The 25,216-nt window shown below is 42.3% G+C and overlaps 1 protein-coding gene across 1 annotated transcript in view; it reads left to right on the forward strand.

Annotated features, from left to right (window-relative positions):
- Positions 1–25,216, forward strand: part of KIF5C (kinesin family member 5C) — a 76,643-nt gene that overhangs the window by 35,492 nt on the left and 15,935 nt on the right. The window contains exons 5-16 of the mRNA XM_053947488.1: positions 345–393; positions 2,138–2,193; positions 3,053–3,140; positions 5,488–5,612; positions 7,574–7,678; positions 8,411–8,559; positions 11,800–11,948; positions 14,629–14,804; positions 16,538–16,606; positions 19,956–20,162; positions 20,979–21,125; positions 23,784–23,972. Coding sequence (XP_053803463.1) covers positions 345–393; positions 2,138–2,193; positions 3,053–3,140; positions 5,488–5,612; positions 7,574–7,678; positions 8,411–8,559; positions 11,800–11,948; positions 14,629–14,804; positions 16,538–16,606; positions 19,956–20,162; positions 20,979–21,125; positions 23,784–23,972 — 1,509 coding nt within the window. The remainder of the gene's footprint in view (positions 1–344; positions 394–2,137; positions 2,194–3,052; positions 3,141–5,487; positions 5,613–7,573; positions 7,679–8,410; positions 8,560–11,799; positions 11,949–14,628; positions 14,805–16,537; positions 16,607–19,955; positions 20,163–20,978; positions 21,126–23,783; positions 23,973–25,216) is intronic.

Genomic DNA, 25,216 nt, shown 5'->3' on the forward strand with positions numbered 1-25,216 from the left:
CCTGCAGCTGCACACATATGGAGGAGCTGGATTGGTTTGATTCAGTTCAGTATTTTTTTGCCAATTTTGCCTATGTTACCAAAAAAAAAAAAAGAAAAGAAGATAAGGTTTGCCTGCAGGTTTTTCTGTGTACTCTCCCGATGAACCATTGTTAAATGGAGGAAGATCAATGGCTTGTAAATCGTAAATCATTCAAGGTACAAATGTGCTCCCATGAAAGATGGAATTCAAACTGCGTGGGAGGTGGGGTTTTATTTTTAGTTTGCTGCTTTGACAGGGATGGAAACACAGAGACAGCAAGACATTAAATCAGCAACGTTTGATGTTTGTGATTATTTAATTAGGTTTCCTACTTTGAGATATATTTGGACAAAATAAGGGACCTGCTTGATGGTAAGTTCTGTGTTTTTACTTGACTGGGTGCCTTGGCTTCATCCAGAGCTTCGCACCAAAGCCTGAGGGGGGGGGACAGTGACTTTATTTGGGAGGGGATTAAATTTAAACTGGAGAATTTGGCAGTTTCAACCATCTGATCCTGGGCACCTGCCTCTGCAGAGCACGAGCTTTGTTGTGAATCAGAGCTCTGAGGATCCCACAGCCTGCGAGGCAGGGCTGGGGCTCCCTGGCAAGGGGTGTTCTTCAAGGGAAAAATGATGAAAAAAAAACTGATTTCAAAATGCAGGGAGTGTTTTAGGATGACCCCTCACTTCTGGCAGGAGGTCTGGTGGGGAGCATCTGCTTCTCTCACAGCTCATGTCTCTACCTCTGCGTGGTGTGCGTTCATAAAAGTGGGTTTTGTTCACCAGTGTGGGGATGGAAAGGGCTGTAGAGGTAGAGATTTCTGCAAATGTAGAGATTCCTGTAAATGTAGAGATTTCTGCAAATGTAGAGATTTCTGTAAATGTAGAGATTTCTGCAAATGTAGAGATTTCTGCAAATGTAGAGATTTCTGTAAATGTAGAGATTTCTGCAAATGTAGAGATTTCTGTAAATGTAGAGATTTCTGCAAATGTAGAGATTTCTGTAAATGTAGAGATTTCTGCAAATGTAGAGATTTCTGTAAATGTAGAGATTTCTATAAATGTAGAAATGGCTGCAAATGTAGAAATGGCTGCAAATGTAGAAATTTCTGTAAATGTAGAGATTTCTGTAAATGTAGAGATGGCTGCAAATGTAGAAATTTCTGTAAATGTAGAGATTTCTGTAAATGTAGAAATTTCTATAAATGTAGAAATGGCTGCAAATGTAGAAATGGCTGCAAATGTAGAAATTTCTGTAAATGTAGAAATTTCTGTAAATGTAGAAATTTCTATAAATGTAGAAATGGCTGCAAATGTAGAAATGGCTGCAAATGTAGAAATTTCTGCAAATGTAGAAATTTCTGTAAATGTAGAAATTTCTGCAAATGTAGAAATGGCTGCAAATGTAGAAATTTCTGTAAATGTAGAAATGGCTGCAAATGTAGAAATTTCTGCAAATGTAGAAATTTCTGTAAATGTAGAAATTTCTGCAAATGTAGAAATGGCTGCAAATGTAGAAATTTCTGTAAATGTAGAAATTTCTGCAAATGTAGAAATGGCTGCAAATGTAGAAATGGCTGCAAATGTAGAAATGGCTGCAAATGTAGAAATTTCTGTAAATGTAGAAATTTCTGCAAATGTAGAAATGGCTGCAAGTGTAGAAATTTCTGCAAATGTAGAAATGGCTGCAAATGTAGAAATTTCTGTAAATGTAGAAATTTCTGCAAATGTAGAAATGGCTGCAAATGTAGAAATTTCTGTAAATGTATAGAAATGGCTGCAAATGTAGCTCTGAGCTGCTCTGAATTCCAGGCTGCTCTCCTGTCTCCTCTGCTTTGCCAAACCCCAGCTTAGTCTGGGTTTATTTAATTCACCCACGCAATAAACAGAAGCTTTTGTGCCCCAGAGTTAAATTTAAATGAACAGGTACAAGATTGACAGAGCAGGAAAGGATTTTTGTGTGTTGGAATACTGGGGGGTTCATAAGGAGTGGGGAACGACTGCAGATCTCAAATACAAATTTCCACCCCTAAAATGTGTCTGTCATGCCTGGAGCTGACATTTCATTTATTTCTTACCTCTGGAATGTTCCTAATGATCTCCACGTCTCTCTCCAGTGTCAAAGACAAACCTCGCTGTACATGAAGATAAAAACAGAGTTCCCTATGTTAAGGTAAAGGAATAATTTAATGCTCAGCTTTTCATTCTTTCCCACAAATGCGTTTATTTACACATTTCCGTTTGCATCCAGTGTTATTTGCTGAAATAATTCAACTCCTGTTTGAAGCCTTGAGTGTTCCAAGTTGTGTTGGTTCCTGGGTTTAAACAAGTTTCCTGAAATATTAATGGGCTTGAATCATGTTTGTTTTATTCTCCTGACTTTGAACATTGCCATTTTGTTAGGATGCTGTTAAATTTTAAGCATTCACATTCCCCTTTCATGTCAGATGTGAAAGAGAACAACTTGAGGAATTTTGTTCTCTAATATTTTGCTGCAGGGGTGCCGCAATCTCTCAATAGTTCAGAGCAGATTGGTTGGGTTAGGAATTTATTTTATGACTTTCTGGGCTCTCACTTGAATGCAATATGCTTGATATGAACATATGTGAGCCTAAAGAATGTCTATCGAATGTTTTTCTGTTTATTCTCAGCTCGAGGAGCAAAAAGAAATTGATAAGATGATTTATTCAGTAATATTGCATTGAGAGAGAAGAACTTTGAACTTTGTCTTGTAGTTTGAGGGAGAAAAATTAACTCGGGGTTGATCAAATTAAATTAAATTGGGTATGAAATCTAACCCAGAATAGGAATATGTGGTGTATCATTCCATGTTTTCTGTGGAGGATTTCATGCCGTGTGTCTGGATTGCACTGACATTTAAAAAATTGGCTCCAGGGTTCCCCTGGAAGCCACCCCGAGGTGGGGCCGGGTGCATTGCCCCGGCGAGGATCCTGGGGGATGCTGCTGCTTCCCTAATTAGTGCGTTCATTAGCGCTAAATGAGCGGTGCTGACTCCCACCTCCTGTGCCCAGGGCTGTACAGAGCGGTTCGTGTCCAGCCCTGAGGAAGTTCTGGATGTCATCGACGAGGGGAAGGCCAACAGGCACGTGGCTGTGACAAGTGAGTGTCCCCAGAATCGCCCCCGAGGGGCTCCCGCTGCTGCCAGGGATTCCCTGGGAGGTTGGGAGCTCCGGCCTCGCGCGGGCGCCGCTCTGCTGCTGCTGCTGGGCTCGGGCTTCTGAATTTTTTCTTGCTGTCAGGGTTGGGGTTGAAGGTGTTCGAGATGGTGTTTTGGGTTTGGACTCGTGTGTATTTTTAAAATAGGAAATTTTGTATTATTTAGTTATATAGTTACAGGTTTATAGTATAGAATTCATTTATTTATTTATATATTTATATATTTTTATAAAATATATTTATATATTTATATATTTAAATATTTATATATTCATATATTTATATATTTATATATTTATATTATACATCTTTATAGTATATATTTATATTAAATATATAATATTTGTATAGAGAATATATTATTAATATATATTTATATATGTATATCTATATATTTATATATCTTATATAAATATATATTTATATTAATATATTTATAATTTAATATATATTTATATATTTATACTTTACACATATTTATATATTTATATATTTATATTATATATCTTTATAGTATATATTTATATGAAATATATAATATTTGTATAGAGAATATATTATTAATATATATTTATATATGTATATCTATATCTTTATATTTTTATATAAATATATATTTATATATCTTAATATATGTTTATATATTTATACTTTATGCATAGTCATATATTTATATATTATGTCTTTATAGTATATATTTATATTAAACATATAATATTTGTATAGAGAATATATTATTAATATCTACATATTTATATATGTATATCTATATCTTTATATAAATATATAAATATATATTTATATATTTTAATATATATTTATACTTTACACATAGTCATATATTTATATATTTATATAATATATAAATATAGTATATATTTATATTAAATATATAATATTTGTATAGAGAATATATTATTAATATCTATATATTTATATATGTATATCTATATCTTTATATTTTTATATAAATATCTACATATTTTAATATATATTTATATATTTATACTTTACACATAGTTATATATTTATATAATATATCTTTATAGTATATATTTATATTACATATATAATATTTATATAGAGAATATATTATTAATACCTATATATTTATATTTATCTATTTATATATTTATAAAAATATATTTATATATTTTAATATATATTTATGCATATTTATATATTTATATAAAAATATATTTATATATTTATACATTCATATATTGCAGTTTCCCAAGCCGTGAGTTCTACGGCATTTTACTAAGTAAAATACTGTATAATGATAAAGTATATAAAGAAATAACATAAATATAGTATATTATTAAAGTAGATAAATAAAATATAGTATATTCTTAAACAATATAAATAAATAAATACTGAAAAATAACTTACTAATAAGTTATAGAAATGGTTTTGTATCTATCTTTACAAGGTTTTTAAGGAACCTTAAACAATACAAATAAATAAATACTGTATGATAACTTACTAGTAAGTTATAAAAGTGGTTTTGTATCGATCTTTACAAGGTTTCTAAGGAACCTTAAACAATATAAGTAAATAAATACTGAAAAATAACTTACTAATAAGTTATAAAAATGGTTTTGTATCAATCTTTACAAGGTTTTTTAAGGAAAAGCTATCTAATTAACAAATGACACAAATTACTTTTAACGTAATAACTGATTACTTGTGTCTCGCACTGCAGACTTTTTTATCTAATTATGAGATGAGGAAGAAGGTGAAGAGATGGATTAGCTACTGCTTTAAAACTTTTCTCTGAGTTTTAGAAATATCACTGTGTTCCAAAACCTTAAACTCTTGCGTTTCCTCCTGTGCGGTGTTACACACTTCAATTCAAATTGATTTTAGTGTCAATAATCACTTTTGGAAGGTGAGAGGTGGCTCTGCTCGGGTGGGGTTGGGCTCCTCCTCCAGGAACTGACAGGACCAGAGGTCACAGCCTCAGTTGGAAATTGGGGAAACGTTTTTATGGCAAGAGTGGTAAAGCTCTGGAATGTTCTGCCCGGGCAGGTGGTGGAGTCCCCATCCCTGGGTGTGTTTAACAAAGCCTGGATGTGCCAGGGTTGAGTTCAGGGGTTGGGGCTGGGCTGGACTCGATGATTTTGGAGATCTCTTCCAACCTGCTCACTCTGTGAATTCTGTGAGTTACACCAAGACCTGCCCAGCTTCTCTGGGATCTGGGGATTTGGTGGGGCCAGCTCAGGTGGGATGGAATTCCCTGCCAGCTTTGAAAGGCATTTTTGACAGAAGCTGTGCCCTGTGATTTCAGACATGAACGAGCACAGCTCGAGGAGCCACAGCATTTTCCTCATCAACATCAAACAGGAGAACGTGGAAACCGAGAAGAAGCTCAGTGGGAAGCTTTACCTGGTGGACTTGGCTGGCAGTGAGAAGGTGAATTCTCCTTTTTCCCCCACTCTGAGGGTGTGAGAGTGTCTCACAGAGCTCTCAGCTTAGATTCCCATTAAAAAGGATATTTTAATTTTTATTTTTCAATGTGGGAAGCTTTACCTGGTGGACTTGGCTGGCAGTGAGAAGGTGAATTCTCCTTTTTCCCCCACTCTGAGGGTGTGAGAGTGTCTCACATCCTCATTAAAAAGGATAGATTCCCATTAAAAAGGATATTTTAATTTTTATTTTTCAATGTGGGAAGCTTTACCTGGTCGACTTGGCTGGCAGTGAGAAGGTGAATTCTCCTTTTTCCACCACTCCGAGGGTGTGAGAGTGTCTCACAGAGCTCTCAGCTTAGATTCCCATTAAAAAGGATATTTTAATTTTTATTTTTCAATGTGGGGTGGAGAAAAGGAGCAGATCAGAATTATTGGCATGAAAAACAACCCCCCCAAAATCTGCGTTTATAGTGGAGTGAGTTGAACCAGTGTATTTTTATATGCTTTCAAAAAAAAAAAAAACCCCAAAATCTGCATTTATAGTGGAGTGAGTTGAACCAGTGTATTTTTATATGCCTTCACATTTACATCTGTGTAGCTGAAAAAGGAAATGCAATTTTTCTATAATTGATATATAATAATATAAAATTTATCTATTTTTAATATAGAAATATTTTTAATATATAAATTTTAAAAATAATGTATCAAATTAGACATATTTTAAGTTGCTTATGTTGTCATGTCCTGTTTCTAGGTTTTTTTTTGTAATTATTTCACATATTAAATGAACGAAATACCAGCAGTTAATGCAGTTTTCAAGTCTACTGGAAGCTCCCTGAATCTTGATTGTGGTGACTATTTCTGCTTTCCAGTGTAGAAAAATAAAGCCCAGAAAATGACTTTTATCTATTTACCAAAAGAGTCATGGTTTGGAACAGTGCTGCAATGCAAAAATGTTCCCAAATTCTCGTTCTGATGTCTCCTGCAGAGCTCAAAATCAGCTTTATTGGGATTTTGGGTTGCTCATTGGGGCACCTTAATTGATAACCCAGGGGTACAATGCAGAAGGGATTTGTCAGAGTAATGAATCACGATTGATTGCACAGATTTGTTAAATTAAAAGCTCTTTATGATGTTCACAAAATGAGGGCCCGGGCAGGCACTCCTCTCCTCTGAAAAATCAACTTTTGTGGTTTGTTATGGTACAGAAAACCTGAAATACGGATTTCTTGGGTAGGCTGGCTTCTTAAAAGTCACAGCTGCTTTTCCTTCATGTTGTGGGGCATTTTTAGGTGAAAGTAGAGATGGTTTTAATGTAGAGGAAAAGATACGGATTTATCCTGTGTTTGGACGCTTTAGGAAAATCCAAATTTTGTTTTATTTGTGTAGTAGCAGAAAGGAAAAATACCAGCAGGTTAGGATTGTGTAAAATAAAATTTAGCAGTTGTAGAACACAATACCTTTGTCTTGCTGTGAAAATTGGATTGTTTTCCACCACATGTCATTTTTGGCCTGCTAAAGGAGGCAGTGGCCATGAACAAAATCTGTGATTTTTGGTATTTTTTGGTCCATGCAAGCATAAAAAGGCGAGAGATGCTCATTTTGGGGCCACTGGGGCGGTGCTCCCTGTCTGTATGGACAGCTTGGCTTCCCAAAAGTCCTCAGGTGAGCACAGACTTCTCCCTGAATAAAAATTTCCCCTCAATAAAACTCTCGCTGAATTAAAATAAAATGACAGCTTGCTCTTGGAGGAGGAGAAAAGTGGAATTATTGCAGGCTTGCACTAACAAAATAGTTATAAAAGCTGATATAAACATTTGATGTAAAAAGCTGACGTAAAATTCTCCTGGCCCACGCTGAGCTAAGCCAGGTTTTTGCTCCTCCAGGAGCATCTTTAGGCGCAGCTTTGCAGGGCTGGAGCTTTGTGCTGCAGCAGAACCTGACTCTTCCCTGCTCTCTTTGCAGGTCAGCAAAACTGGAGCAGAGGGGGCAGTTCTGGATGAAGCTAAAAATATCAATAAATCTTTGTCTGCTCTGGGCAATGTGATCTCGGCCTTGGCAGAGGGAACTGTAAGTAATCCTGGCTGGGCTGCTGTGGGGTTTTTATTTACCTGTTTCTTTGCCATCCCCAGAGGGAAAAAAGGAAAAGAGTAACAGGAGCTAACATTTCAGCTCTGAAGGGAGAAAATATTGGCTGTCAGTAGAATATCAACAGACAAAATATTGTCACAAACCAGTGGCAAGCACTTTGGCTGTTCTGCCCGAGATGAGGAATTAATTCTCAGTGGTGGCACTGGAGCAGCTCCCAAATCTGGGCACGGTCACAACAAATTGTCCCTCCTGCCAGCGTGGACTCACCTGGTTAAAGACATCAAAAAAAAAAAAGACATTAAAAAATCAGTCTGCTGATACAGACTGGCTAACTGGACTTTTCAAAGGATGGGCACTGTCGGGCTGGGTCGGGTCTATTTTAAAAACTGGACTTTTAGTTATATTCGTCATTGTGGCGATACTGATCGGCCTTGGGGTTGTCAAGGGGATGGTGCTTAAGCTAATCAAAGACATCACATCTCCAGTGGAGATAAACAGGGTAGAGGTACCCACTGCTCCTGAAGAAGAGCAAGAAACAGCTCCAGCCCATCAGCTGTGGTTTGGGGATCTCCAAATACCTCCCCCAAGCCGAGTTCACCTCCTTTTAAATTTAGGTTTTCACTCCTTCCTTTTTTAGAACAAAAAAGGGGGAACTCTCTTACTCCGCTGGTTAAAAGAATTGTTCTTGTCTTTTGCTCGTGTTTGGATTAGAAAACCCACGTGCCCTACCGAGACAGCAAAATGACCAGGATCCTGCAGGATTCCCTGGGGGGGAACTGCAGGACCACCATCGTCATCTGCTGCTCGCCCTCCGTGTTCAACGAGGCCGAGACCAAGTCCACCCTGATGTTTGGCCAGAGGTGAGTCCCACTGGGATCAGCCTGGATGCATCCATCCTCCTTAGGAATCCGCAGCTTGGGGTTTCTGGAGTTGGTAAAGAAAAAAAACCTGGAGAACTTCAGAGAGATGTCTCTTTGTTCCCAGTGATTCCGGGAAAATCCTCCAGGAAAGTCGAGCTGCTCTGCCTGGGAGCAGAGTGGGGTTGGAAAGTGGGGAAGGGTTGGGCAATCCATGGGAGGATGTTTAGAAGGGATTTCTTAATTCCTTCCTGGTTGATTTTCCCTGCAGAAAGTGTCGTCCTAATTCCTGTGGATATTCTCAGTTCAGTCAGAAAGAAAAAGAGAAAAATTTCTGCCAGGCTAAGCCTGGGAAAAATCTTTTTCTTTTTCTCTCTGACTGAACTGGGAATATCCACAAATTCCTTGAAATGTTATGGGAAAGATAAAATCACTGGGCAGTTTTCTGTGGAAAAAAAATCAGTTTTGCTTTATTGGATACGTCAGAAAATCCAAATTTTTTTTTTTTTTTTTTTTTTTTTTTTTTTTTTTTTTAATAGTAGCAGAAAGGAAAAACACCAGCAAGTTAGGACAAAATAAAATACCAGCAAGTTAGGACAAAATAAAATAAAATGTGCAAAATAAAATGTAGCAGTTGTAGAACACGACACCTTTGTCTTGCTGTGAAAATGGGTTGTTTTCCACCACATCACATTTTTGGCCTCCTAAGAAAGATGAAGCCACTGGGCAGTTTTCTGTGGAAAAATCCAGTTTTGCTTTACCTGACAGCGCTGTTGGTGCTTTTAAGAGGTGTCTTCTCCTTGATTTCCACCTCAGGGATCATTGTTATGGCTGTAAAAGGTTTTAAATCGTTGGTTTTGGTTTAAAAATTAGGAAAATTCACGAGTGTGGGCTCTGTAATATTGTCAGCTTTGGGAGCTTGCCTTGGCAGCTCGTGGACCTGATGTTTGGAGGATCTGGACAAGGATCCAGAAAGAAAATTTCTCCTCCATGTGTGTTTATTGACAAGAGTGATGTGAAATGCATTGGGAAGGTTTGCAGAAATAGGTCAGGCTCATTATGTAATTACTGCTTTTGTGGTAATTGAGGAGAACTCGGGTCCTTTGGAAAATTACTCGTTTTGTTTGACTTGTGTAGTAGCAGGAAGGAAAAATACTGGCAAGTTAGGAGTGTTTAAAGAGAGTTGAACAGTTTGAGGGCACAATAGCTTTGTCTTTGTTTAAAATTGGGTTGTTTTCCACCACGTGGAGTTTCTGGACTGCAAAAAGAGGCAGTGGCCATGAGCAGAATCAGGTTGAAGAGTTGCTTTGTAGATTTTTTTTCCCCCCCCGTCGTGAGCTGGACATGATTTTTAGCTGTTGAAGATCCAAACTTCTACTGATCAGATCATGTCTTGAGCAAAAACAAGCATCCTGAGATGCAGGAATGAAATCAAGAGCACGAACAACTCTGAACTCCAGCTTCCAAGTTCAGCTTCAGTTTACATTCCTCCTCCTGGTTTCGTTCCTCCTTCCAGTAACCAGTAAAATTTGCCTTTTTTTGGGGTAGCAAGGCAGTTTTCTGACTGACTCTGCACATCCTGGCTAAATATTCAAGAGTTTCCTGGGAGGGGGAACATTTTGGGGGTGATCCTCACTGAGGACCAGGATGGCAGTGCAAGAACTGGGAAAACAGGGAAATTTTTGTGAGGAGCTCCTCATGGGCAGCACTGAAATGTCAGGAAGGAAATAATTTGTCTTTCCATGGGAGGACTGTGCAGAGCAGCCCATGGATTATCCATGCACAGTGTTCTCTGGCAGGATTTTGGGTGGGAATGGTGGGAATGGGGTTTCTTTTCCAGGCTCTTGGGTTGTTGTGTCTCATTTTCTGGTGTGACACAACTGAGGACCTCAGTGGCATTAAAGGGAAGCTCCATGACTCATGGCTGATTGCTGATTTTTCCTGGGAAAAGAAAGAATTATGTCACCATTAAAATAAATGTCAGGAATGAAATCCATCTTCAGAGGAGCTCTTGTACCAGTCAAACTGTACAAGTGCTCCTTTGATAGTAGTGAATCAGCCTTTTCTTTTTCTGCTCCATCTTTTCTCGTGTTTTTATCTCATTTTTAATTTTAGTTGTCAGTAAGGGCTTCATCCATCACCAGGAGAAACTTCCTGGTGTGATTTTTTTTTTTTTTTTTTTTTTTTTTTTTTTTTTTGCCCTGGTACAGTTAAATGAGTGGAAACTTGAGCTGTGCTTTTAGCAGAGACAAAGTGTAAACCCTGACCATTAGGAAATGATTTTAAAAGCACGGGGTTATTTAAAAAATACTTTTAAGGTAATAAAAGTCCTGCTTGCCACAGAGTGCAAATCACTGGAGCTTTATAAACTGCTGAGGGTTTATCTGTTATCCTTTTCCTTATCCTCTGCTTTATTCAACAACACTGGAGGCATTTGAAGGGACTCAGTGTCTGAGCAGTGAAGGGCAAAGATCTGAGGCTTTCTTAATTCATAGTGATTGGTTTGGTTTCCCTTTTCAACGTGGATTTGCTGGAGTAGGTGCTGGGCTTTGTTTTCTGCTTGCTTTGCATTTCCTGGCACAATTGGTTGGGTTGGGTTGGAGCTGAGCACTTTCAGAGTAATAAAGTGGTGGTGGTTGTCAGGAGGCTTGAAATTTGGGACATTTTTGCCTAGTGAGGACCTTTCCTTCCTCTTCCCTTCTCCCTTCTCCCTTTTCCCTCTCCCTCTCCCTTTTTCCTTTCCCCTCCCCCTCTCCCTTTTCCCTTTTTCCCTTTTTCCCTTTTTTCCCCTTTTCCCTTTTCCCTTTTCCCTTTTTCCTTTTCCCTTTTCCCTTTTCCCTTTTCCCTTTTCCCTTTTCCCTTTTCCCTTTTCCCTTTTCCCTTTCCCTTTTCCCTTTTCCCTTTTCCCTTTTCCCTTTTCCCTTTTCCCTTTTCCCTTTTCCCTTTTCCCTTCCCTTCCCTTCCCTTCCCTTCCTTCCCTTCCCTTCCCTTCCCTTCCCTTCCCTTCCCTTTTCTTTCCCCTTCTTTCCTTTTTCCTTTCCTTTTTTTCCTTTCCTCTCCTTTCTCCTCTCCCTTCTCCTTTCCTCTCCTGTCCTTCCTTTCCTTCCCCACCCTGGACACTTCCAGGGATGGGAAATCCACAATTTCCCCGTTCGTTTCCCTCTGTGGGATGGGAAAATCCCCAATCCCCACCGTAGCACTGGATAAAAACCCCAAAGCAGCTGCCCTGGGATTTGTTTGCAGGGCCAAGACCATCAAGAACACGGTGTCTGTGAACCTGGAGCTGACAGCAGAGGAGTGGAAGAAGAAGTATGAGAAGGAGAAGGACAAAAACAAGAGTTTAAAGAATGTTATCCAGCACCTGGAGCTGGAGCTGAACAGGTGGAGGAATGGTAGGTGCCAAAAACTGGGAGCTGGATGTGTCTGTGTTGAATTCTTGCCCTAGATCACAATTTTTATGAACTGTGTCTGGCCACTGAATCTAAATTCACATTATAACTCACGCTTCATCATAATAATGGAAGGTGAAGAAGCAAAAACCAGGCAAAGCAGCAGCCACTTGTGGGAGAAACCAGTGAAAATGCCAAAATTAGTGAGTTCAGGGTAGAGCACACAGGAGGCATCACTGGTTTTAATATTGTTAATGATAGTAATAAGGAAAGGAAGAATGTCATTATATTTGGGGATTTTTTTTTTAAATAACTCTGCTCCTCAGGCATGAGAATCATTGTGCTTTGAGGTAATTGGACCTTGGGTTTGGGGATTTTTAATAATTGAATTTCACATTAGAATAATTAGTCCTTTAGTGCAGTGACAGGGAGTGGCATCTGCTTAGAAGAATTTGTCAGCTCCTGTGGCTTCTAAATGAAAATTTTTGTTGAGAACAGCCACTTTTCTGATTAGAAACGTGGGGAATTGCTGTGCAGGGTAGGTTGTACCATCAGCTGTAGGATGGTACAGGAGACAGAATATGGATGCACACAAATGAAAGAATTTTTATTGAAAACCAAATTTTAAAAAATCAAATTTAATCTGGAACGCTGGCAGACAATTTTAGCAAACCAGCCTGAGTTTGAATTCTTTATTTCACATTTTAAAAATCAACCAACAACAAAAACAACCCAAACCAAATCCTATTTTTTTTTTTTTAATTTTTTTTTTTTAGAAAAGCCTGGATGGATCCTTTTGTTTAAATATCCTCCTCCCCTCCCTGGGTGCTGCTGTTAGCCAGCAAGGCATTCAAAAGATTATTGATTTCTTGTCTGACCTTGGGCACTCCCATCCTCTGGAAGGATGGAGGCTTTTTACAAAGGCAACTGTCCCAGCAATCCCATCTTGGATAATATTCCATGGGTACAGCTTATTCCAGGAATTAAGGATTTATTCTACAAATTAAAAGGGTGAGCTGAGCATTTCAGCTTCCAGGTGCTCAATTTTTCTGTGTTTTACAGGCAGGAGGTTCTCATCCGATGAATGAGAAATTAAACATTCCTTTTGGGAATCCCAAAATGTTTATCCTGGTGGATTCTCCACAGCCTTTTTTTGTGTACAAGGCCCTGCAGTCTAACCAAACCCACCTTTCCTTCTCTGCTCCAACAGCAAAAAAAATCAATTCACATTTCCCTCATGAATAATAGAAAATACCAGCAAGCCTTCAGAAATAGGGCAGAAAATATTTGGAGTGAAGTACCTCGATAGAGGTGATGCTGCTTGATTTCAAATTCCACTTTTTCCATGCTTTAAGCTGGGGAAAAAAATCATCTGCTTCGTTGGTTGTGCTTTTTTTTTTTTTTTTACCCTTTTTGTTTTGCTCTGGGGCCTCACTCGGCCTTTCTGGGCTTTGATCTATTGGTCCTGTTGACCTGTTCCTCTGCCAGTGAGATAAATTGGCAAGAGGAATGGCTGCTAAAGCTTTCAGGAGCTAAAATATTGGAGATTTTTCCTGGAAAACGGAAAAGCCTTTACCCTTCCCACCCCCTGAGCAACGTGTGCAGCATCCAGGGGCTTCCCCAGCTTCTGGTGAGGGTGGATTTAATTTCTGCCATGAGCAGCTCACCCATCCCTCATCTCCGAGCCTGCAATTGTAACCCAGGGCTGCTCCAAAAGGAAATATTTCTTGGGGACAGGGATTTTGTAGGGAATGTGTCTGCTGTGCACAGGCAACCTCTGGAAGTTGGTGTTTGTGCTGGAATTTGCAAGGCAAAAGTTGAATATTGTTTTAAACACGGCTGTGCTGGTCCATCCTGGAGCTGGAAATCCCTGGAGGAAGAGATATTTAAGTGCCAGCAGATTTTTAGGCTGGAATTTGGGGGCTTTCCCTCCTTTTTTGCACCTCTGTTAATCCATGGAGCTAATCCTGATTTATGGAGGGAGTGAAAGGAGAGCCTGGAGTTCTGTGCTGGATTTTATGGGATCATCAAGGTTGGAAAAGACCTCACAGAGTCCCTGTGATGCCTTGAGCAGGCTGCCCCAGAGCAGAGTGACAGAACAAAGCAGGGATGCATTCCAAGGATCTCCTCCATGGATCCACCTTGGGCAGCACCAGAGCCCAGCCAGGGCTGCAGCCAAGAGGAACCAAAATGGTCCCAAAATGCACGAGCGCTCCCGGGGGCTCTCACTGGGATCAGCTCTGCTCCATTTGCACCTTGCAGTTCATTGGCCACTTCCAGCTTGAGGGGATCAAGTCCCATCCTGCTTGTTTTTCTCTCTGCAGCCCACGCTGGTTGTGCTCCTGGGCCTGAGCTTTGGATCATTTGTCCTTGGTGCCCAGCTGGAGAAGGAATTGTTTTGTCTCCCTGCTCTGTGCAGAGAGCTCAGCAACACTTCATGTGAAGCTCAGAGCTGCACACCAAAGCAGCACAGAGCCTGGAAAATAGAAAATCTAAACTTGAGGGATCACATGGAGTTTGTATTTCCATGGGATCATCACCCTCACAAACCTTCCCACACCTTTTCCTTGTCATTTGTATCCCTGGAAGTGGCACAAAGCCCTTCATTGACCAGGAGTGACCATCCTGGAGAATCCATGGATTAGGGATTGCAGGATTTTCATGAGCTTGTGTGTCCCTGCAGGAGAAGCTGTGCCCGAGGAGGAGCAGATCAGTGCCAAGGACCAGAAGAACCTGGAGCCTTGTGATAACACCCCAATTATTGATAACATCACCCCCGTGGTCGCCAGCATCTCCACAGAGGAGAAGCAGAAATACGATGAGGAGATCGCCAGTCTCTACAGGCAGCTGGATGATAAGGTGGGAATGTTGTTGGATTCCAGGTGGGAATGTTGGATTCCAGGTGGGAATGTTGTTGGATTCCAGGTGGGAATGTTGGATTCCAGGTGGAAGTGTTGGATTCCAGGTGGGAATGTTGGATTCCAGGTGGAAGTGTTGGATTCCAGGTGGGAATGTTGGATTCCAGGTGGAAGTGTTGGATTCCAGGTGGAAGTGTTGGATTCCAGGTGGGAATGTTGGATTCCAGGTGGAAGTGTTGGATTCCAGGTGGGAATGTTGGATTCCAGGTGGGAGTGTTGGATTCCAGGTGGAAGTGTTGGATTCCAGGTGGGAATGTTGGATTCCAGGTGGAAGTGTTGGATTCCAGGTGGGAATGTTGGATTCCAGGTAGAAGTGTTGGATTCCAGGTGGGAATGTTGGATTCCAGGTGGAAGTGTTGGATTCCAGGTGGGAATGTTGGATTCCAGGTGGAAGTGTTGGATTCCAGGTGGGAATGTTGGATTCCAGGTGGAAAAGGAAAATGATTGCCAAGATCTTTGCATTTTTGCTCTATTCCTTCTAGTTGTGTGTTTTTGCTCTATTTCTTTTTTTTGCTCTGTTGGTGTATTTTTGCTTCTGTATCTATTGTGGACTGGGAAAACACTGGAAAATTCCAAGTGCTGCCTAAAAGCAGATCCTGCCTGCTCTCCACCCCTTTTCCCTGTGCAGTGTTTGGGAGCACTCCCCAGCAATTCAGAGCCCAGTTTTCTGACAGTTTTTAAGTCCAGGCTTTCCCTTTTCTTTGTGTAAAATCCCTCAGCAAACTGTAATGTCATCTTGGAGTCACCAGGGGGAAAAAAAATCCTAGAATTTTAAGGAAAATACATTCCCACCCCCTTTTGTTTGTGTTGTTGGAGCTGCAAACACAGCACAGAGGGCTCATTAATTTGTTTTTTTTTTTTTTTTCTTTGCACAGCTTGAAGGACATCAGTGGCACTTCAAGCTCTCAGCAATTCCCTTCTCCAGCCATTAAAGCTTTGCCTTGTGGGAAGATGAAAAGTGGGGGGAAAAAAAAAAGGGCCCAGAAAAAGCTCATTCACCACTCTCATCATGAATCAATACTCAGTTTTAAAATTCACTTGTAATTAGCAGGAAAAGAGCAGAGAAAAGCCCAGTGTGTCCTTGCCTGTTAATATTGAGGTTTGGCTGCTTGTGAGCACAGAGGAATTGTGTTTAAACCTGAATTTTGCTCTCCCTGCACAGTTTGGTGGCACTGAAAAGAGCAGTTTGCTGTAAGAAATGACAGCTTTTCTCTGATTTCATCCCCAGCTGCAATCTCCAGCTTTTCCATATTGATCAGGAAAAGGAAAAAAAAAAAAAAAAAATCAGTCATTCTTTCACTTTCCTCATCAAAAGCAGCAAAGCACAGTGAATTATTCTGGAGGGAACTGGAGCAGGTTTGAGTTTTTCCCTAGAAAACATGGGAAGCATAATTTGGCACAGGACTGTAGGGAATGAGAAGATATTTGATCCCAAACACAGGGATCCCAAGCCCAAAATATCACCATTTATACCAGTGTTGGCAGCTTTTCCAGCAGAGCTCTGTGTATATTTATTTATGGTATATTTATGCATATTTACTTTTCTCTCCCCTCATACCACTCAGACATGCACGAAGTTTTATTCCCCTTTCTTTTCTAGGAAGAGGAAATAAAAAGTAATCAAATGAGAGCTGTGAAAAGAAATTAAAAATCTCCACCCCTGTTTCGTTGCAGGATGACGAAATCAACCAGCAGAGCCAGCTGGCTGAAAAATTAAAGCAGCAAATGCTGGATCAAGAGGAGGTAAGAAACTAAAATAAATAAACTAACAAAAAAAAAAATCCCTTTACATTTTGCTCCTGAGCCCCTTGTTTAATGATTCTGTCCCAGGTGTTCATATGAATTGGCTAAAATTCAAGTGGAAAAGGTGTCAGCCAGCTTTAAACTTGAAATTTCATAATATTCTCATTGATAAAAGTCCTTGAAATAACAATCCCTCCTGCTGGGAAGTGATACCCCTACTCCAAGGTAGGAGTGGGGCCAGGATTTTTCACTCCAAATGTGATTTTTGATGTGTCTGTGCCCATTCAGGTATCCAGGCACTATGGACTACAGGCAGTTACAGATTTCCTGATATTAAATGACTAATTATCATTATTTTGGCAATTAGAGACAGCAATCTGTGAGATGGAAAAACCTGATAATTGGTGCTGCCCCAGATTTGCTGTGAAATCTTGGGTTGCTCACTTCAAACATTTGATTGCATCGTTTCTGTCCCCAAAATGAATTTTGGTTGGGTTTAGGATGGAGAATGGGATCACTAAACTCAGTCAAGCCGTTCCCTTCTATGAGGAGTTCTGAAGATGCAAAATAATACAAATGAAATAAAAATAAAATAACTCCAAATTCCCCAAATGTTGCTGTGATATTTCTTAGGAGTTGCTTTTATTGTGTATCCAGGCCCTCAGAAAGGGTTTCCAAGGTGTTATTAGAGGAAAAAAAAAAACCAATTTATGAACATGTCTGGTATTCATCACTCAGGGTTCACCTGCCCCCTCTGGGGAATCATCCTGACTAGGGGAATCTCCAGCTATTTTATTTTATTTTATTTTATTTTATTTTATTTTATTTTATTTTATTTTATTTTATTTTATTTTAATTTTCCAAGATGAAGTTCCTCATTCTCTTGCCACAGCTTGATTCGATTGCCCTGCACTGCACAGTGTTGCCTGTGGCTACACCAGCATAATAATAAAAATAAAAATAATAATAATAATAATGCACTTTATGCCTGCTCAGCCCCTTATTTCCTGATGTGTGTTAGGAGTTTATTTGTGCCACCTCACTTCTCCCACCTTTTTTACATCCCTCTGCTCACCTGAGGCTGATTTTCCCTCACACTTGTGCCTAGGTTTTGGTCTGGGAGCAGAATTATTCCCCACCCTCCCTGTCCCAGTGTCACCTCTGGAAGGTCAATCAGGTTTTCAGTGTCCATTTTTTCCCCCCTTTTTTTTTTTTTTGCACATTCCTGGTCCAGCTTTGCTAAATTCCAAAACCTCTGCAGCTGGTGCTGTTCAGAGCCTTTTTCTGCCTCGTCCCAGCTCTTGACCAGCCCTTACCTCGGAAGAAGAAGGTGATATTTTATTATTATTTTATTATTATTTTATTATTATTTTATTATTATTTTATTATTTTCTTATTATTCAAGGTGTTTTTCCCCACATCAGCTGGCCCTGCTCTCCCCTGGAGCTGTGATGAGCTCACTGATCCAGCAGCAGCTGCCTCACTCTGCTCCCCCTAATTAACCAGCCCTTATTTCTGCTTGATTAAGCCAGCGGGTTAATTATAAACCCGAGGCCTGCTGCAGATGAGGCTGATTTTATTTTTGGGGGGGGGGGTTGGTGCCTTTTCACCTCTGCCTGCTGCTTCAGGTGGGTGTTTTGGGGGATTCTGGATATTCCATCCCCACGTGGAGCAGGCCCATGGGCTGCTGCAGCCGTGGCTCTTTTCCCTTTTTTTACAGCTCACCTTTATAATGTTTTTTTGGTTTTTTTTTTTTTTTTTTTTTTTTTTGGTGGCTTTTGAAAAGGCTGCTCCATTTTTCCACACAATATCAGCCAGGATCTCCTTGTTTGTGCTGCAGGTGATGCTCACCTCTTCTTGAAGCCACGGCGATGTTCGCGCAGGAAATTTCTTAAGTGGACGTAAATGATAGCTCCATCTGTGTTTAGCAGGAAGATTATTTGAAGCTATTTTGTTGTTTAAATATTTACATGCCATCTGGCTCTGGCAATCCAATGGCTTTTTCCATAACGTGAGTGCACTTCTGAGGCTGCAGCATTACCAGGGAGATAAATTTCCCTTACATCTGAATCCTCTCTGGGCACGTGCCAGCCTCCAGAGCTGCCTGCCTGCTTTCCTGTTTTCCACCAGCACTCTGAGCCAAAAAAAAAAAAAAAAAAGCCATTTCTTCTGGGGCATTCTGCTTTTTGGGTGGTCTGCTTGAGGGAAATGTTTTGGGGTTTTTTTTTGTTTTTTTTTTTTTTTTGCTGGGAGTCTCTCTCAGCTGCTTGGTGGGCAGATCAGGAGAAATCCACCCGAAACACTTCAGCACGGAAGGTTTTATTCCACTGTCTGCAATATTATACCAATCCATAATCCAGATTTCTTGGGAAGCAGTGAATTCTGTGAATGAATGCCCAAACTTTGCTGTTAGGATGAGCATGAGGCCCTCCCACATCTCCTGCACTGGTTTCAGCTGCTGTAATTCCCTATTTGATGTTTTCATGCCATGTCAAGCCCTGACTTTGTTATTATTCTTGAAAGTGCCGTATTAGCAATAAATGTTAGGTGTCACTTTTATTTATTTTCGCATCATCCTGAAGCGCAGGGCTGCTGGTGGGGCTGGGGTTGTGCTGAGGACACCACAGCTGACTTTTCAAAGCTTTAACATCTCACTGAGCATTGCTTCAAGGGCAAGGGACAGTGACCTCCCACAATCGCTGAAACCTCAGCAGTGTGCAAAGAGTCAATTTAATAACTTTTCCAGCTTGGAAACACTCACTGAAGTGTGTGTGTGTGTGTGTGTGAAGTCAGTCTTTTCTTCTGAGATTAATCATTTCCCTCAGCAAACAGGAGCAGCTAATCTGTCCTCAGCATCATCCTTCAGATGATAACTGAGAATAATCGTCTTAGGTTTGCTTACCAAAATATTTCTGTGAAGCCACGAGGTCTTTGAGGCTGCCTCACGGAGCCCTTTTCCCTCAGCTCAGCTCAGAGCCCTGAGCCTCTGGTGAAACATTTTACTTCGTGGGATTTTTTTTGTTTTGGTCTGAGCTGCAGCACTGGATTGAGGGCAGAAAATGTCTTTGGAGCTGTGATGCTGTTTAAAGTCAGTTTCTCTGCCTCAGTCTTGGGTCATAATAGGATTTGATGAAGATTTTTCTCATTGAAGTTCAGAGCTTTTTTTTTTGTGCTTCCTTCAAATGCTTTTATGCTGGAACTGCCGCTGTTTTCAGGATTTCTCCCCTCCTGCACACACGAGTTGTGCTCACCCTTTCCCCCCCTCTTTTTGCCTGTATTTCTCCTTTTCAATATTGTCTTTTGAAGGAGTTTTTGGGTCACTTAATGCTGCTGTGATATTCCTCCCCAGCTTTTGGCCTCCACGAGGAGGGATTATGAGAAGATCCAGGAGGAGCTGACCCGGCTCCAGATCGAGAACGAGGCAGCCAAGGATGAAGTGAAGGAGGTGCTCCAAGCCCTGGAAGAGCTGGCTGTCAATTATGACCAGAAATCCCAGGAAGTGGAGGACAAAACCAGGACCAACGAGCAGCTGGCAGATGAGCTGGCACAGAAAAGTGTAAGAGCAGCTTGGTTCATCCTCTTGGCTCTCTCCTTGCTCCCTAAACATCCCCAAAGGGCTTCCCAAAAACCTGCTGGTGTCACCCTCTCTTCCCTGTCTTAATGAAACAACGGAATTAAGGGAATTCAGAAGCTGCTCTGTGGAAGCTGGTGGCAGATTGTGGCTCTTGCAGCAAGGGAGTGGATGTGAGAAGTGGCCATCCTGTGTTTTGGATATTTAAGAGCTGTATTTTGCCAAGAGAGCTGTGAAAATCTGCCTCGTGCAAACGGCAGCGTTTTGTGGTTTTCTGGACTCTGAGCTGTGGAGCTGGGATTTTACAGGGATCTCAAGGAAGGGATCAGGAAAAAAATTAATCGGCTTTTTCAGCTGATGTGTCCTGATCTTAAGCAAAAAATGGGATCTGAGGAAAATCAAGATTGGTTTAGTAGCTTAAAGCATCCTTTTCCCTTAATTCATTACACCAACTTAAGGAGCTGTTGTTAACAGATCTGTTTCATTAAAGACTTTGTTATCTCCCCCACTAAACCCGATTACCACGAAATCCATTGGAAAAAATTGAATTTTCTATCCCTCTCTACCTATTTCTCTGTGATTAACCTCCTTTGATGTATTATGCAAATCAGATTCTTAGCGGATTTGCTACGTTTAATAGATCTAAAGTAGCCTTTGGTGGCAAGTGAGTTGTGAAAGTGGATTATGCCAAGGTGGAACTGGATGTGTCACTACATTGTGCCAGCAGGCATGAGGAAAATACCCCATGAAAACTGCCCAGCCTGCAGGGGGAGGGTAATTCTTGTTTTTAAACCCTTCCAGAGTGCCCTGACAGCGACCCAGAGGGAGCTGGGCCAGTTGCAGGAGCTCAGCAACCACCAGAAGAAGAGAGCCACAGAAATCCTGAACCTGCTGCTGAAGGACCTGGGGGAGATCGGGGGAATCATCGGCACCAACGACGTGAAAACCGTGCGTGGGCTTTGTTCTTGTGCTTTCCCCAGCTCCTCCTGCAGGAAAACACTCCAGCAAAGCAGGGAATCCCACTGGGGTTTGCCTTGGAAGGGGCTTAAAGCTCTTCTGGTTCCAAATCCCCTGCCAGGGGCAGGGACACCTCCTGCTATCCCAGGTTGTTCCAGCCTGGCTGTGGACACTGCCAGGGATCCAGGGGCAGCCACAGCTTCTCTGAGAATTCCAGCCCAGCCAGGAATTCCCAGGAATTCCCAATCTCGCACCCATCCCTGCCCTCTGGCAGTGGGAGCCACTCCCTGGCTCCTGTCCCTCCATCCCTTGTCCCCAGTCCCTCTCCAGCTCTCCTGGAGCCCCTTCAGGCCCTGCAAGGGCTCTGAGCTCTGCCTGGAGCCTTCCCTTCTCCAGGGGAACATTCCCAGGGCTCTGAGCTCTGCCTGGATCCTTCCCTTCTCCAGGGGAACATTCCCAGCTCTCCCAGCCTGGCTCCAGCCCTGGGAGCATCACAGGTGTGGAATGTGTGGATCCAGCAATCCTTGTCCCAGGACACTCTGTGTAAATCCTGGCTGAGCACACGGGAGGGGGACACTGCAGAGCTCTTTGTCTGGCTGGGAGTGATGCCTTGAGCAGGCTGCCCTGGAGCAGAGGCTGGGCAGAGTGACAGAACAAAGCAGGGATTCATTCCAAGGATCTCCTCCATGGATCCACCTTGGGCAGCACCAGAGCCCAGCCAGGGCTGCAGCCAAGAGGAACCAAAATGGTCCCAAAATGCACGAGCGCTCCCGGGGCTCTCACTGGGATCAGCTCTGCTCCATTTGCACCTTGCAGTTCATTGGCCACTTCCAGCTTGAGGTGATCAAGTCCCATCCTGCTTGTTTTTCTCTCTGCAGCCCACGCTGGTTGTGCTCCTGGGCCTGAGCTTTGGATCATTTGTCCTTGGTGCCCAGCTGGAGAAGGAATTGTTTTGTCTCCCTGCTCTGTGCAGAGAGCTTATTATCCTCTAATATGAAGCCTAAACTTAAACACTAAAGTAGAACAGAATCTGAAAAATATAAAAGCTGAAACCTGAGGCATCAGGAGAGGCTCACTGTCTGGGCTCACAGTTCTCACAGTTATTCCCAGCTCAGTTTTTGGGCCCAGAGCCCATCTGGGAGTCACTGAACTGATTAATGGGAGGTCTGAATTCCCCCCAACACAATACACACGTAGCCCAACTCCCTCCCTAGCTGGCATGACTCAGAATTCCCAGAATATGAAAATACTGGCTTCTGAGGTGGCCAGTTTTTGATCTGAAGTTTGGTGCCCATTTTGATCAGCCCTGCTTTGAGGTTTGCCTTTGTGTGGCACTGTGTGGTTTGGGGATACAGAAGAGGAGGGAGCTGCTCACTTTGTCACATTTGTAGAGGAACAAAACGCTGATTTCAGAGAAAATATTTGTGTGGTCATTGCTAAATGGCAGCGATGGAACCTTTCCATGGCCTGGAAAATCTCCTTGGTGGTGTTAATGCCATCCTTGTCTGTTTAAAACCACGTGAAAAGTAGCAGTGGTTGAAAGTGGCTAAGTTCATTTTTGAGATGTATGACAATTCCTTGCAATACGTTGTTGTTACTTTTAGTTCACTTTTTGTTGACGTCCTGCCGCAGAGGACACAAGCCCCGCTGTGCCTGTGGTGCTGCAGATTCCAGCCTTTGGAGGTGTCACAGCAGCCTCTGGTGGCGGCAGGAGCAGGGACTGGGAGAGGAGATCTTTGCAAATGGAGGCAGAGGCAGTTTGGTGCAAGTTTTTGTAGGAACTGAGATGTCAGCACTTCAGGGGACAGCTGTCAGTGGAAATCAGGCCAGACTGAGGAGCGGTTAGAGAATAATTTCAGATTTGTTGGCAATTAGCATCTTCTCCAAGTGTGTCTCATCTCAGAGCAGACTGAAAATTTTGGAAGAAGTGTCTTTCTTTCTTTTTTTTTTTTTTATTTTTGGGAGAAGCAGCAGCACATGTTCCCTTCCCCTTGGCAGTGCTGGGAAAAAAGGGGAAGCAGATGAAGTTGAGCTGTGTTACTGCTCAGGGAGAGCCTGCACAGCTCCTCAGTGGAATTTCCTGAGCTAGAAGGGACCCACAGGATCATGGATCCAGCTCCTGGTCCTGCACAGACACCCCAAAATCCCACCCTGGGCATCCCTGGAGCACTGTCCAAACCCTGCTGGAGCTCTGGCAGCCTTGGGAATGTGCCCATTCCCTGGGGAGCCTGGGCAGTGACAGCACCCTCTGGGGGAAGAACCTTTCCCTGATCTCCAGCCTAATACCTGGATGTGATATCCCTATATGATATCCTTTCACACAAATGTGAACTATACAAGATAAATTAAAATAAAATATACAAGATAAAAGGACAAATCAAACCAAAAATTCTGAAGGAAGACATCTCATTAATATAACAAGCACTCTTTGCTTTGCGAAAAGATTCGAATTCTGATTTTTTTGTTCTCCAAATATGAGTTTTAAGTTTTCAGAAATAATTCATACTCTTCTCCCCTGCTCCAAAGTCTCTTTCTAAAATACCCCTGGCCTATAAAACCATCCCAAATCGCAGACCCAGGCTCCAGGCTGGTTCCCAGAGCAGGAGAGAAGCTCTGGGTGCGAGCAGCTGGCCGTCCCTGTGTGCTCAGTTGGCAGATGTGAACGGGGTGATCGAGGAGGAGTTCACCATGGCCAGGCTCTACATCAGCAAGATGAAGTCGGAGGTGAAGTCTCTGGTGAACCGCAGCAAGCAGCTGGAGAGCGCCCAGATGGACTCCAACAGGAAGATGAACGCCAGCGAGAGGGAGCTGGCGGCCTGCCAGCTCCTCATCTCCCAGGTGGGTCTGCTCCTGCCTGCTCCAGCCCTCCTTCCCCACGGAATGCGCGCGCCAGGAGTGAGAAATGGGCCTGGTGGAGCAGAGCAGCGTGGTCTCGTGGGTGTTTTGTGGTCTCGTGGGTGTTTTGTGGTCTCGTGGGCGTTTTGTTGTCTCGTGGGCGTTTTGTTGTCTCGTGGGCGTTTTGTGGTCTCGTGGGCGTTTTGTGGTCTCGTGGGTGTTTTGTGGTCTCGTGGGTGTTGTCTCGTGGGTGTTTTGTTGTCTCGTGGGTGTTTTGTTGTCTCGTGGGTGTTTTGTTGTTTTGTGGGGGTTTCGTGGTCTCGTGGGTGTTTCGTGGTCTCGTGGGTGTTTTGTGGTCTCGTGGGTGTTTTGTTGTCTCGTGGGTGTTTTGTTGTCTCGTGGGTGTTTTGTTGTTTTGTGGGGGTTTCGTGGTCTCGTGGGTGTTTTGTTTTCTCGTGGGTGTTTTGTGGTCTCGTGGGTGTTTTGTGGTCTCGTGGGTGTTTTGTGGTCTCGTGGGTGTTTCATTGTCTCGTGGGCGTTTTGTGGTCTCGTGGGCGTTTCGTGGTCTCGTGGGTGTTTCGTGGTCTCGTGGGTGTTTCGTGGTTTTGTGGGTGTTTTGTTGTTTTGTGGGTGTTTTGTTGTTTTGTGGGTGTTTTGTTGTCTCGTGGGTGTTTTATTGTCTCGTGGGTGTTTCGTGGTCTCGTGGGTGTTTCGTAGTCTCGTGGGCGTTCTGTGGTCTCGTGGGCGTTCTGTGGTCTCGTGGGCGTTCTGTGGTCTCGTGGGCGTTCTGTGGTCTCGTGGGCGTTCTGTGGTCTCGTGGGCGTTTTGTTGTCTCGTGGGTGTTTCGTTGCCTTGCTCCCTCCTCTCTCTTTCCTCCCTGATGTAGTTGAGATGGTGGTGATACGAAGCAGCAGCCTCCATTTTCAGAAGGCTTCTGTCGCGCCACGACGCGAAATCACTCGCGCGTTCACGCTAGATGTAAAAGAGGGGAAAGAGAGGAAGTTTATTCCTGACCTCGCAACATTACAGAATTCCAAAAGTGACAGTGGGTTGGAGGGTGGAATTGCCGCCTCTCCAACCACACTGGTCAAACCAACAGCCCAGCAATTCTCTCTTCTCACAAAGAAGAACGCAAAACAATCGTTATTGACATGAACAGTGTGAGAAACTTTAGTAGAAATATGTAAACATCAGAAGGTATAGAAAACTTTTAGAAGACCTTTAAAAGAACAGGGCGACAGGCCTCA

Source organism: Vidua chalybeata, chromosome 7, assembly GCF_026979565.1.
Source record: "Vidua chalybeata isolate OUT-0048 chromosome 7, bVidCha1 merged haplotype, whole genome shotgun sequence".
Classification (NCBI taxonomy): Eukaryota; Metazoa; Chordata; class Aves; order Passeriformes; family Viduidae; genus Vidua; species Vidua chalybeata.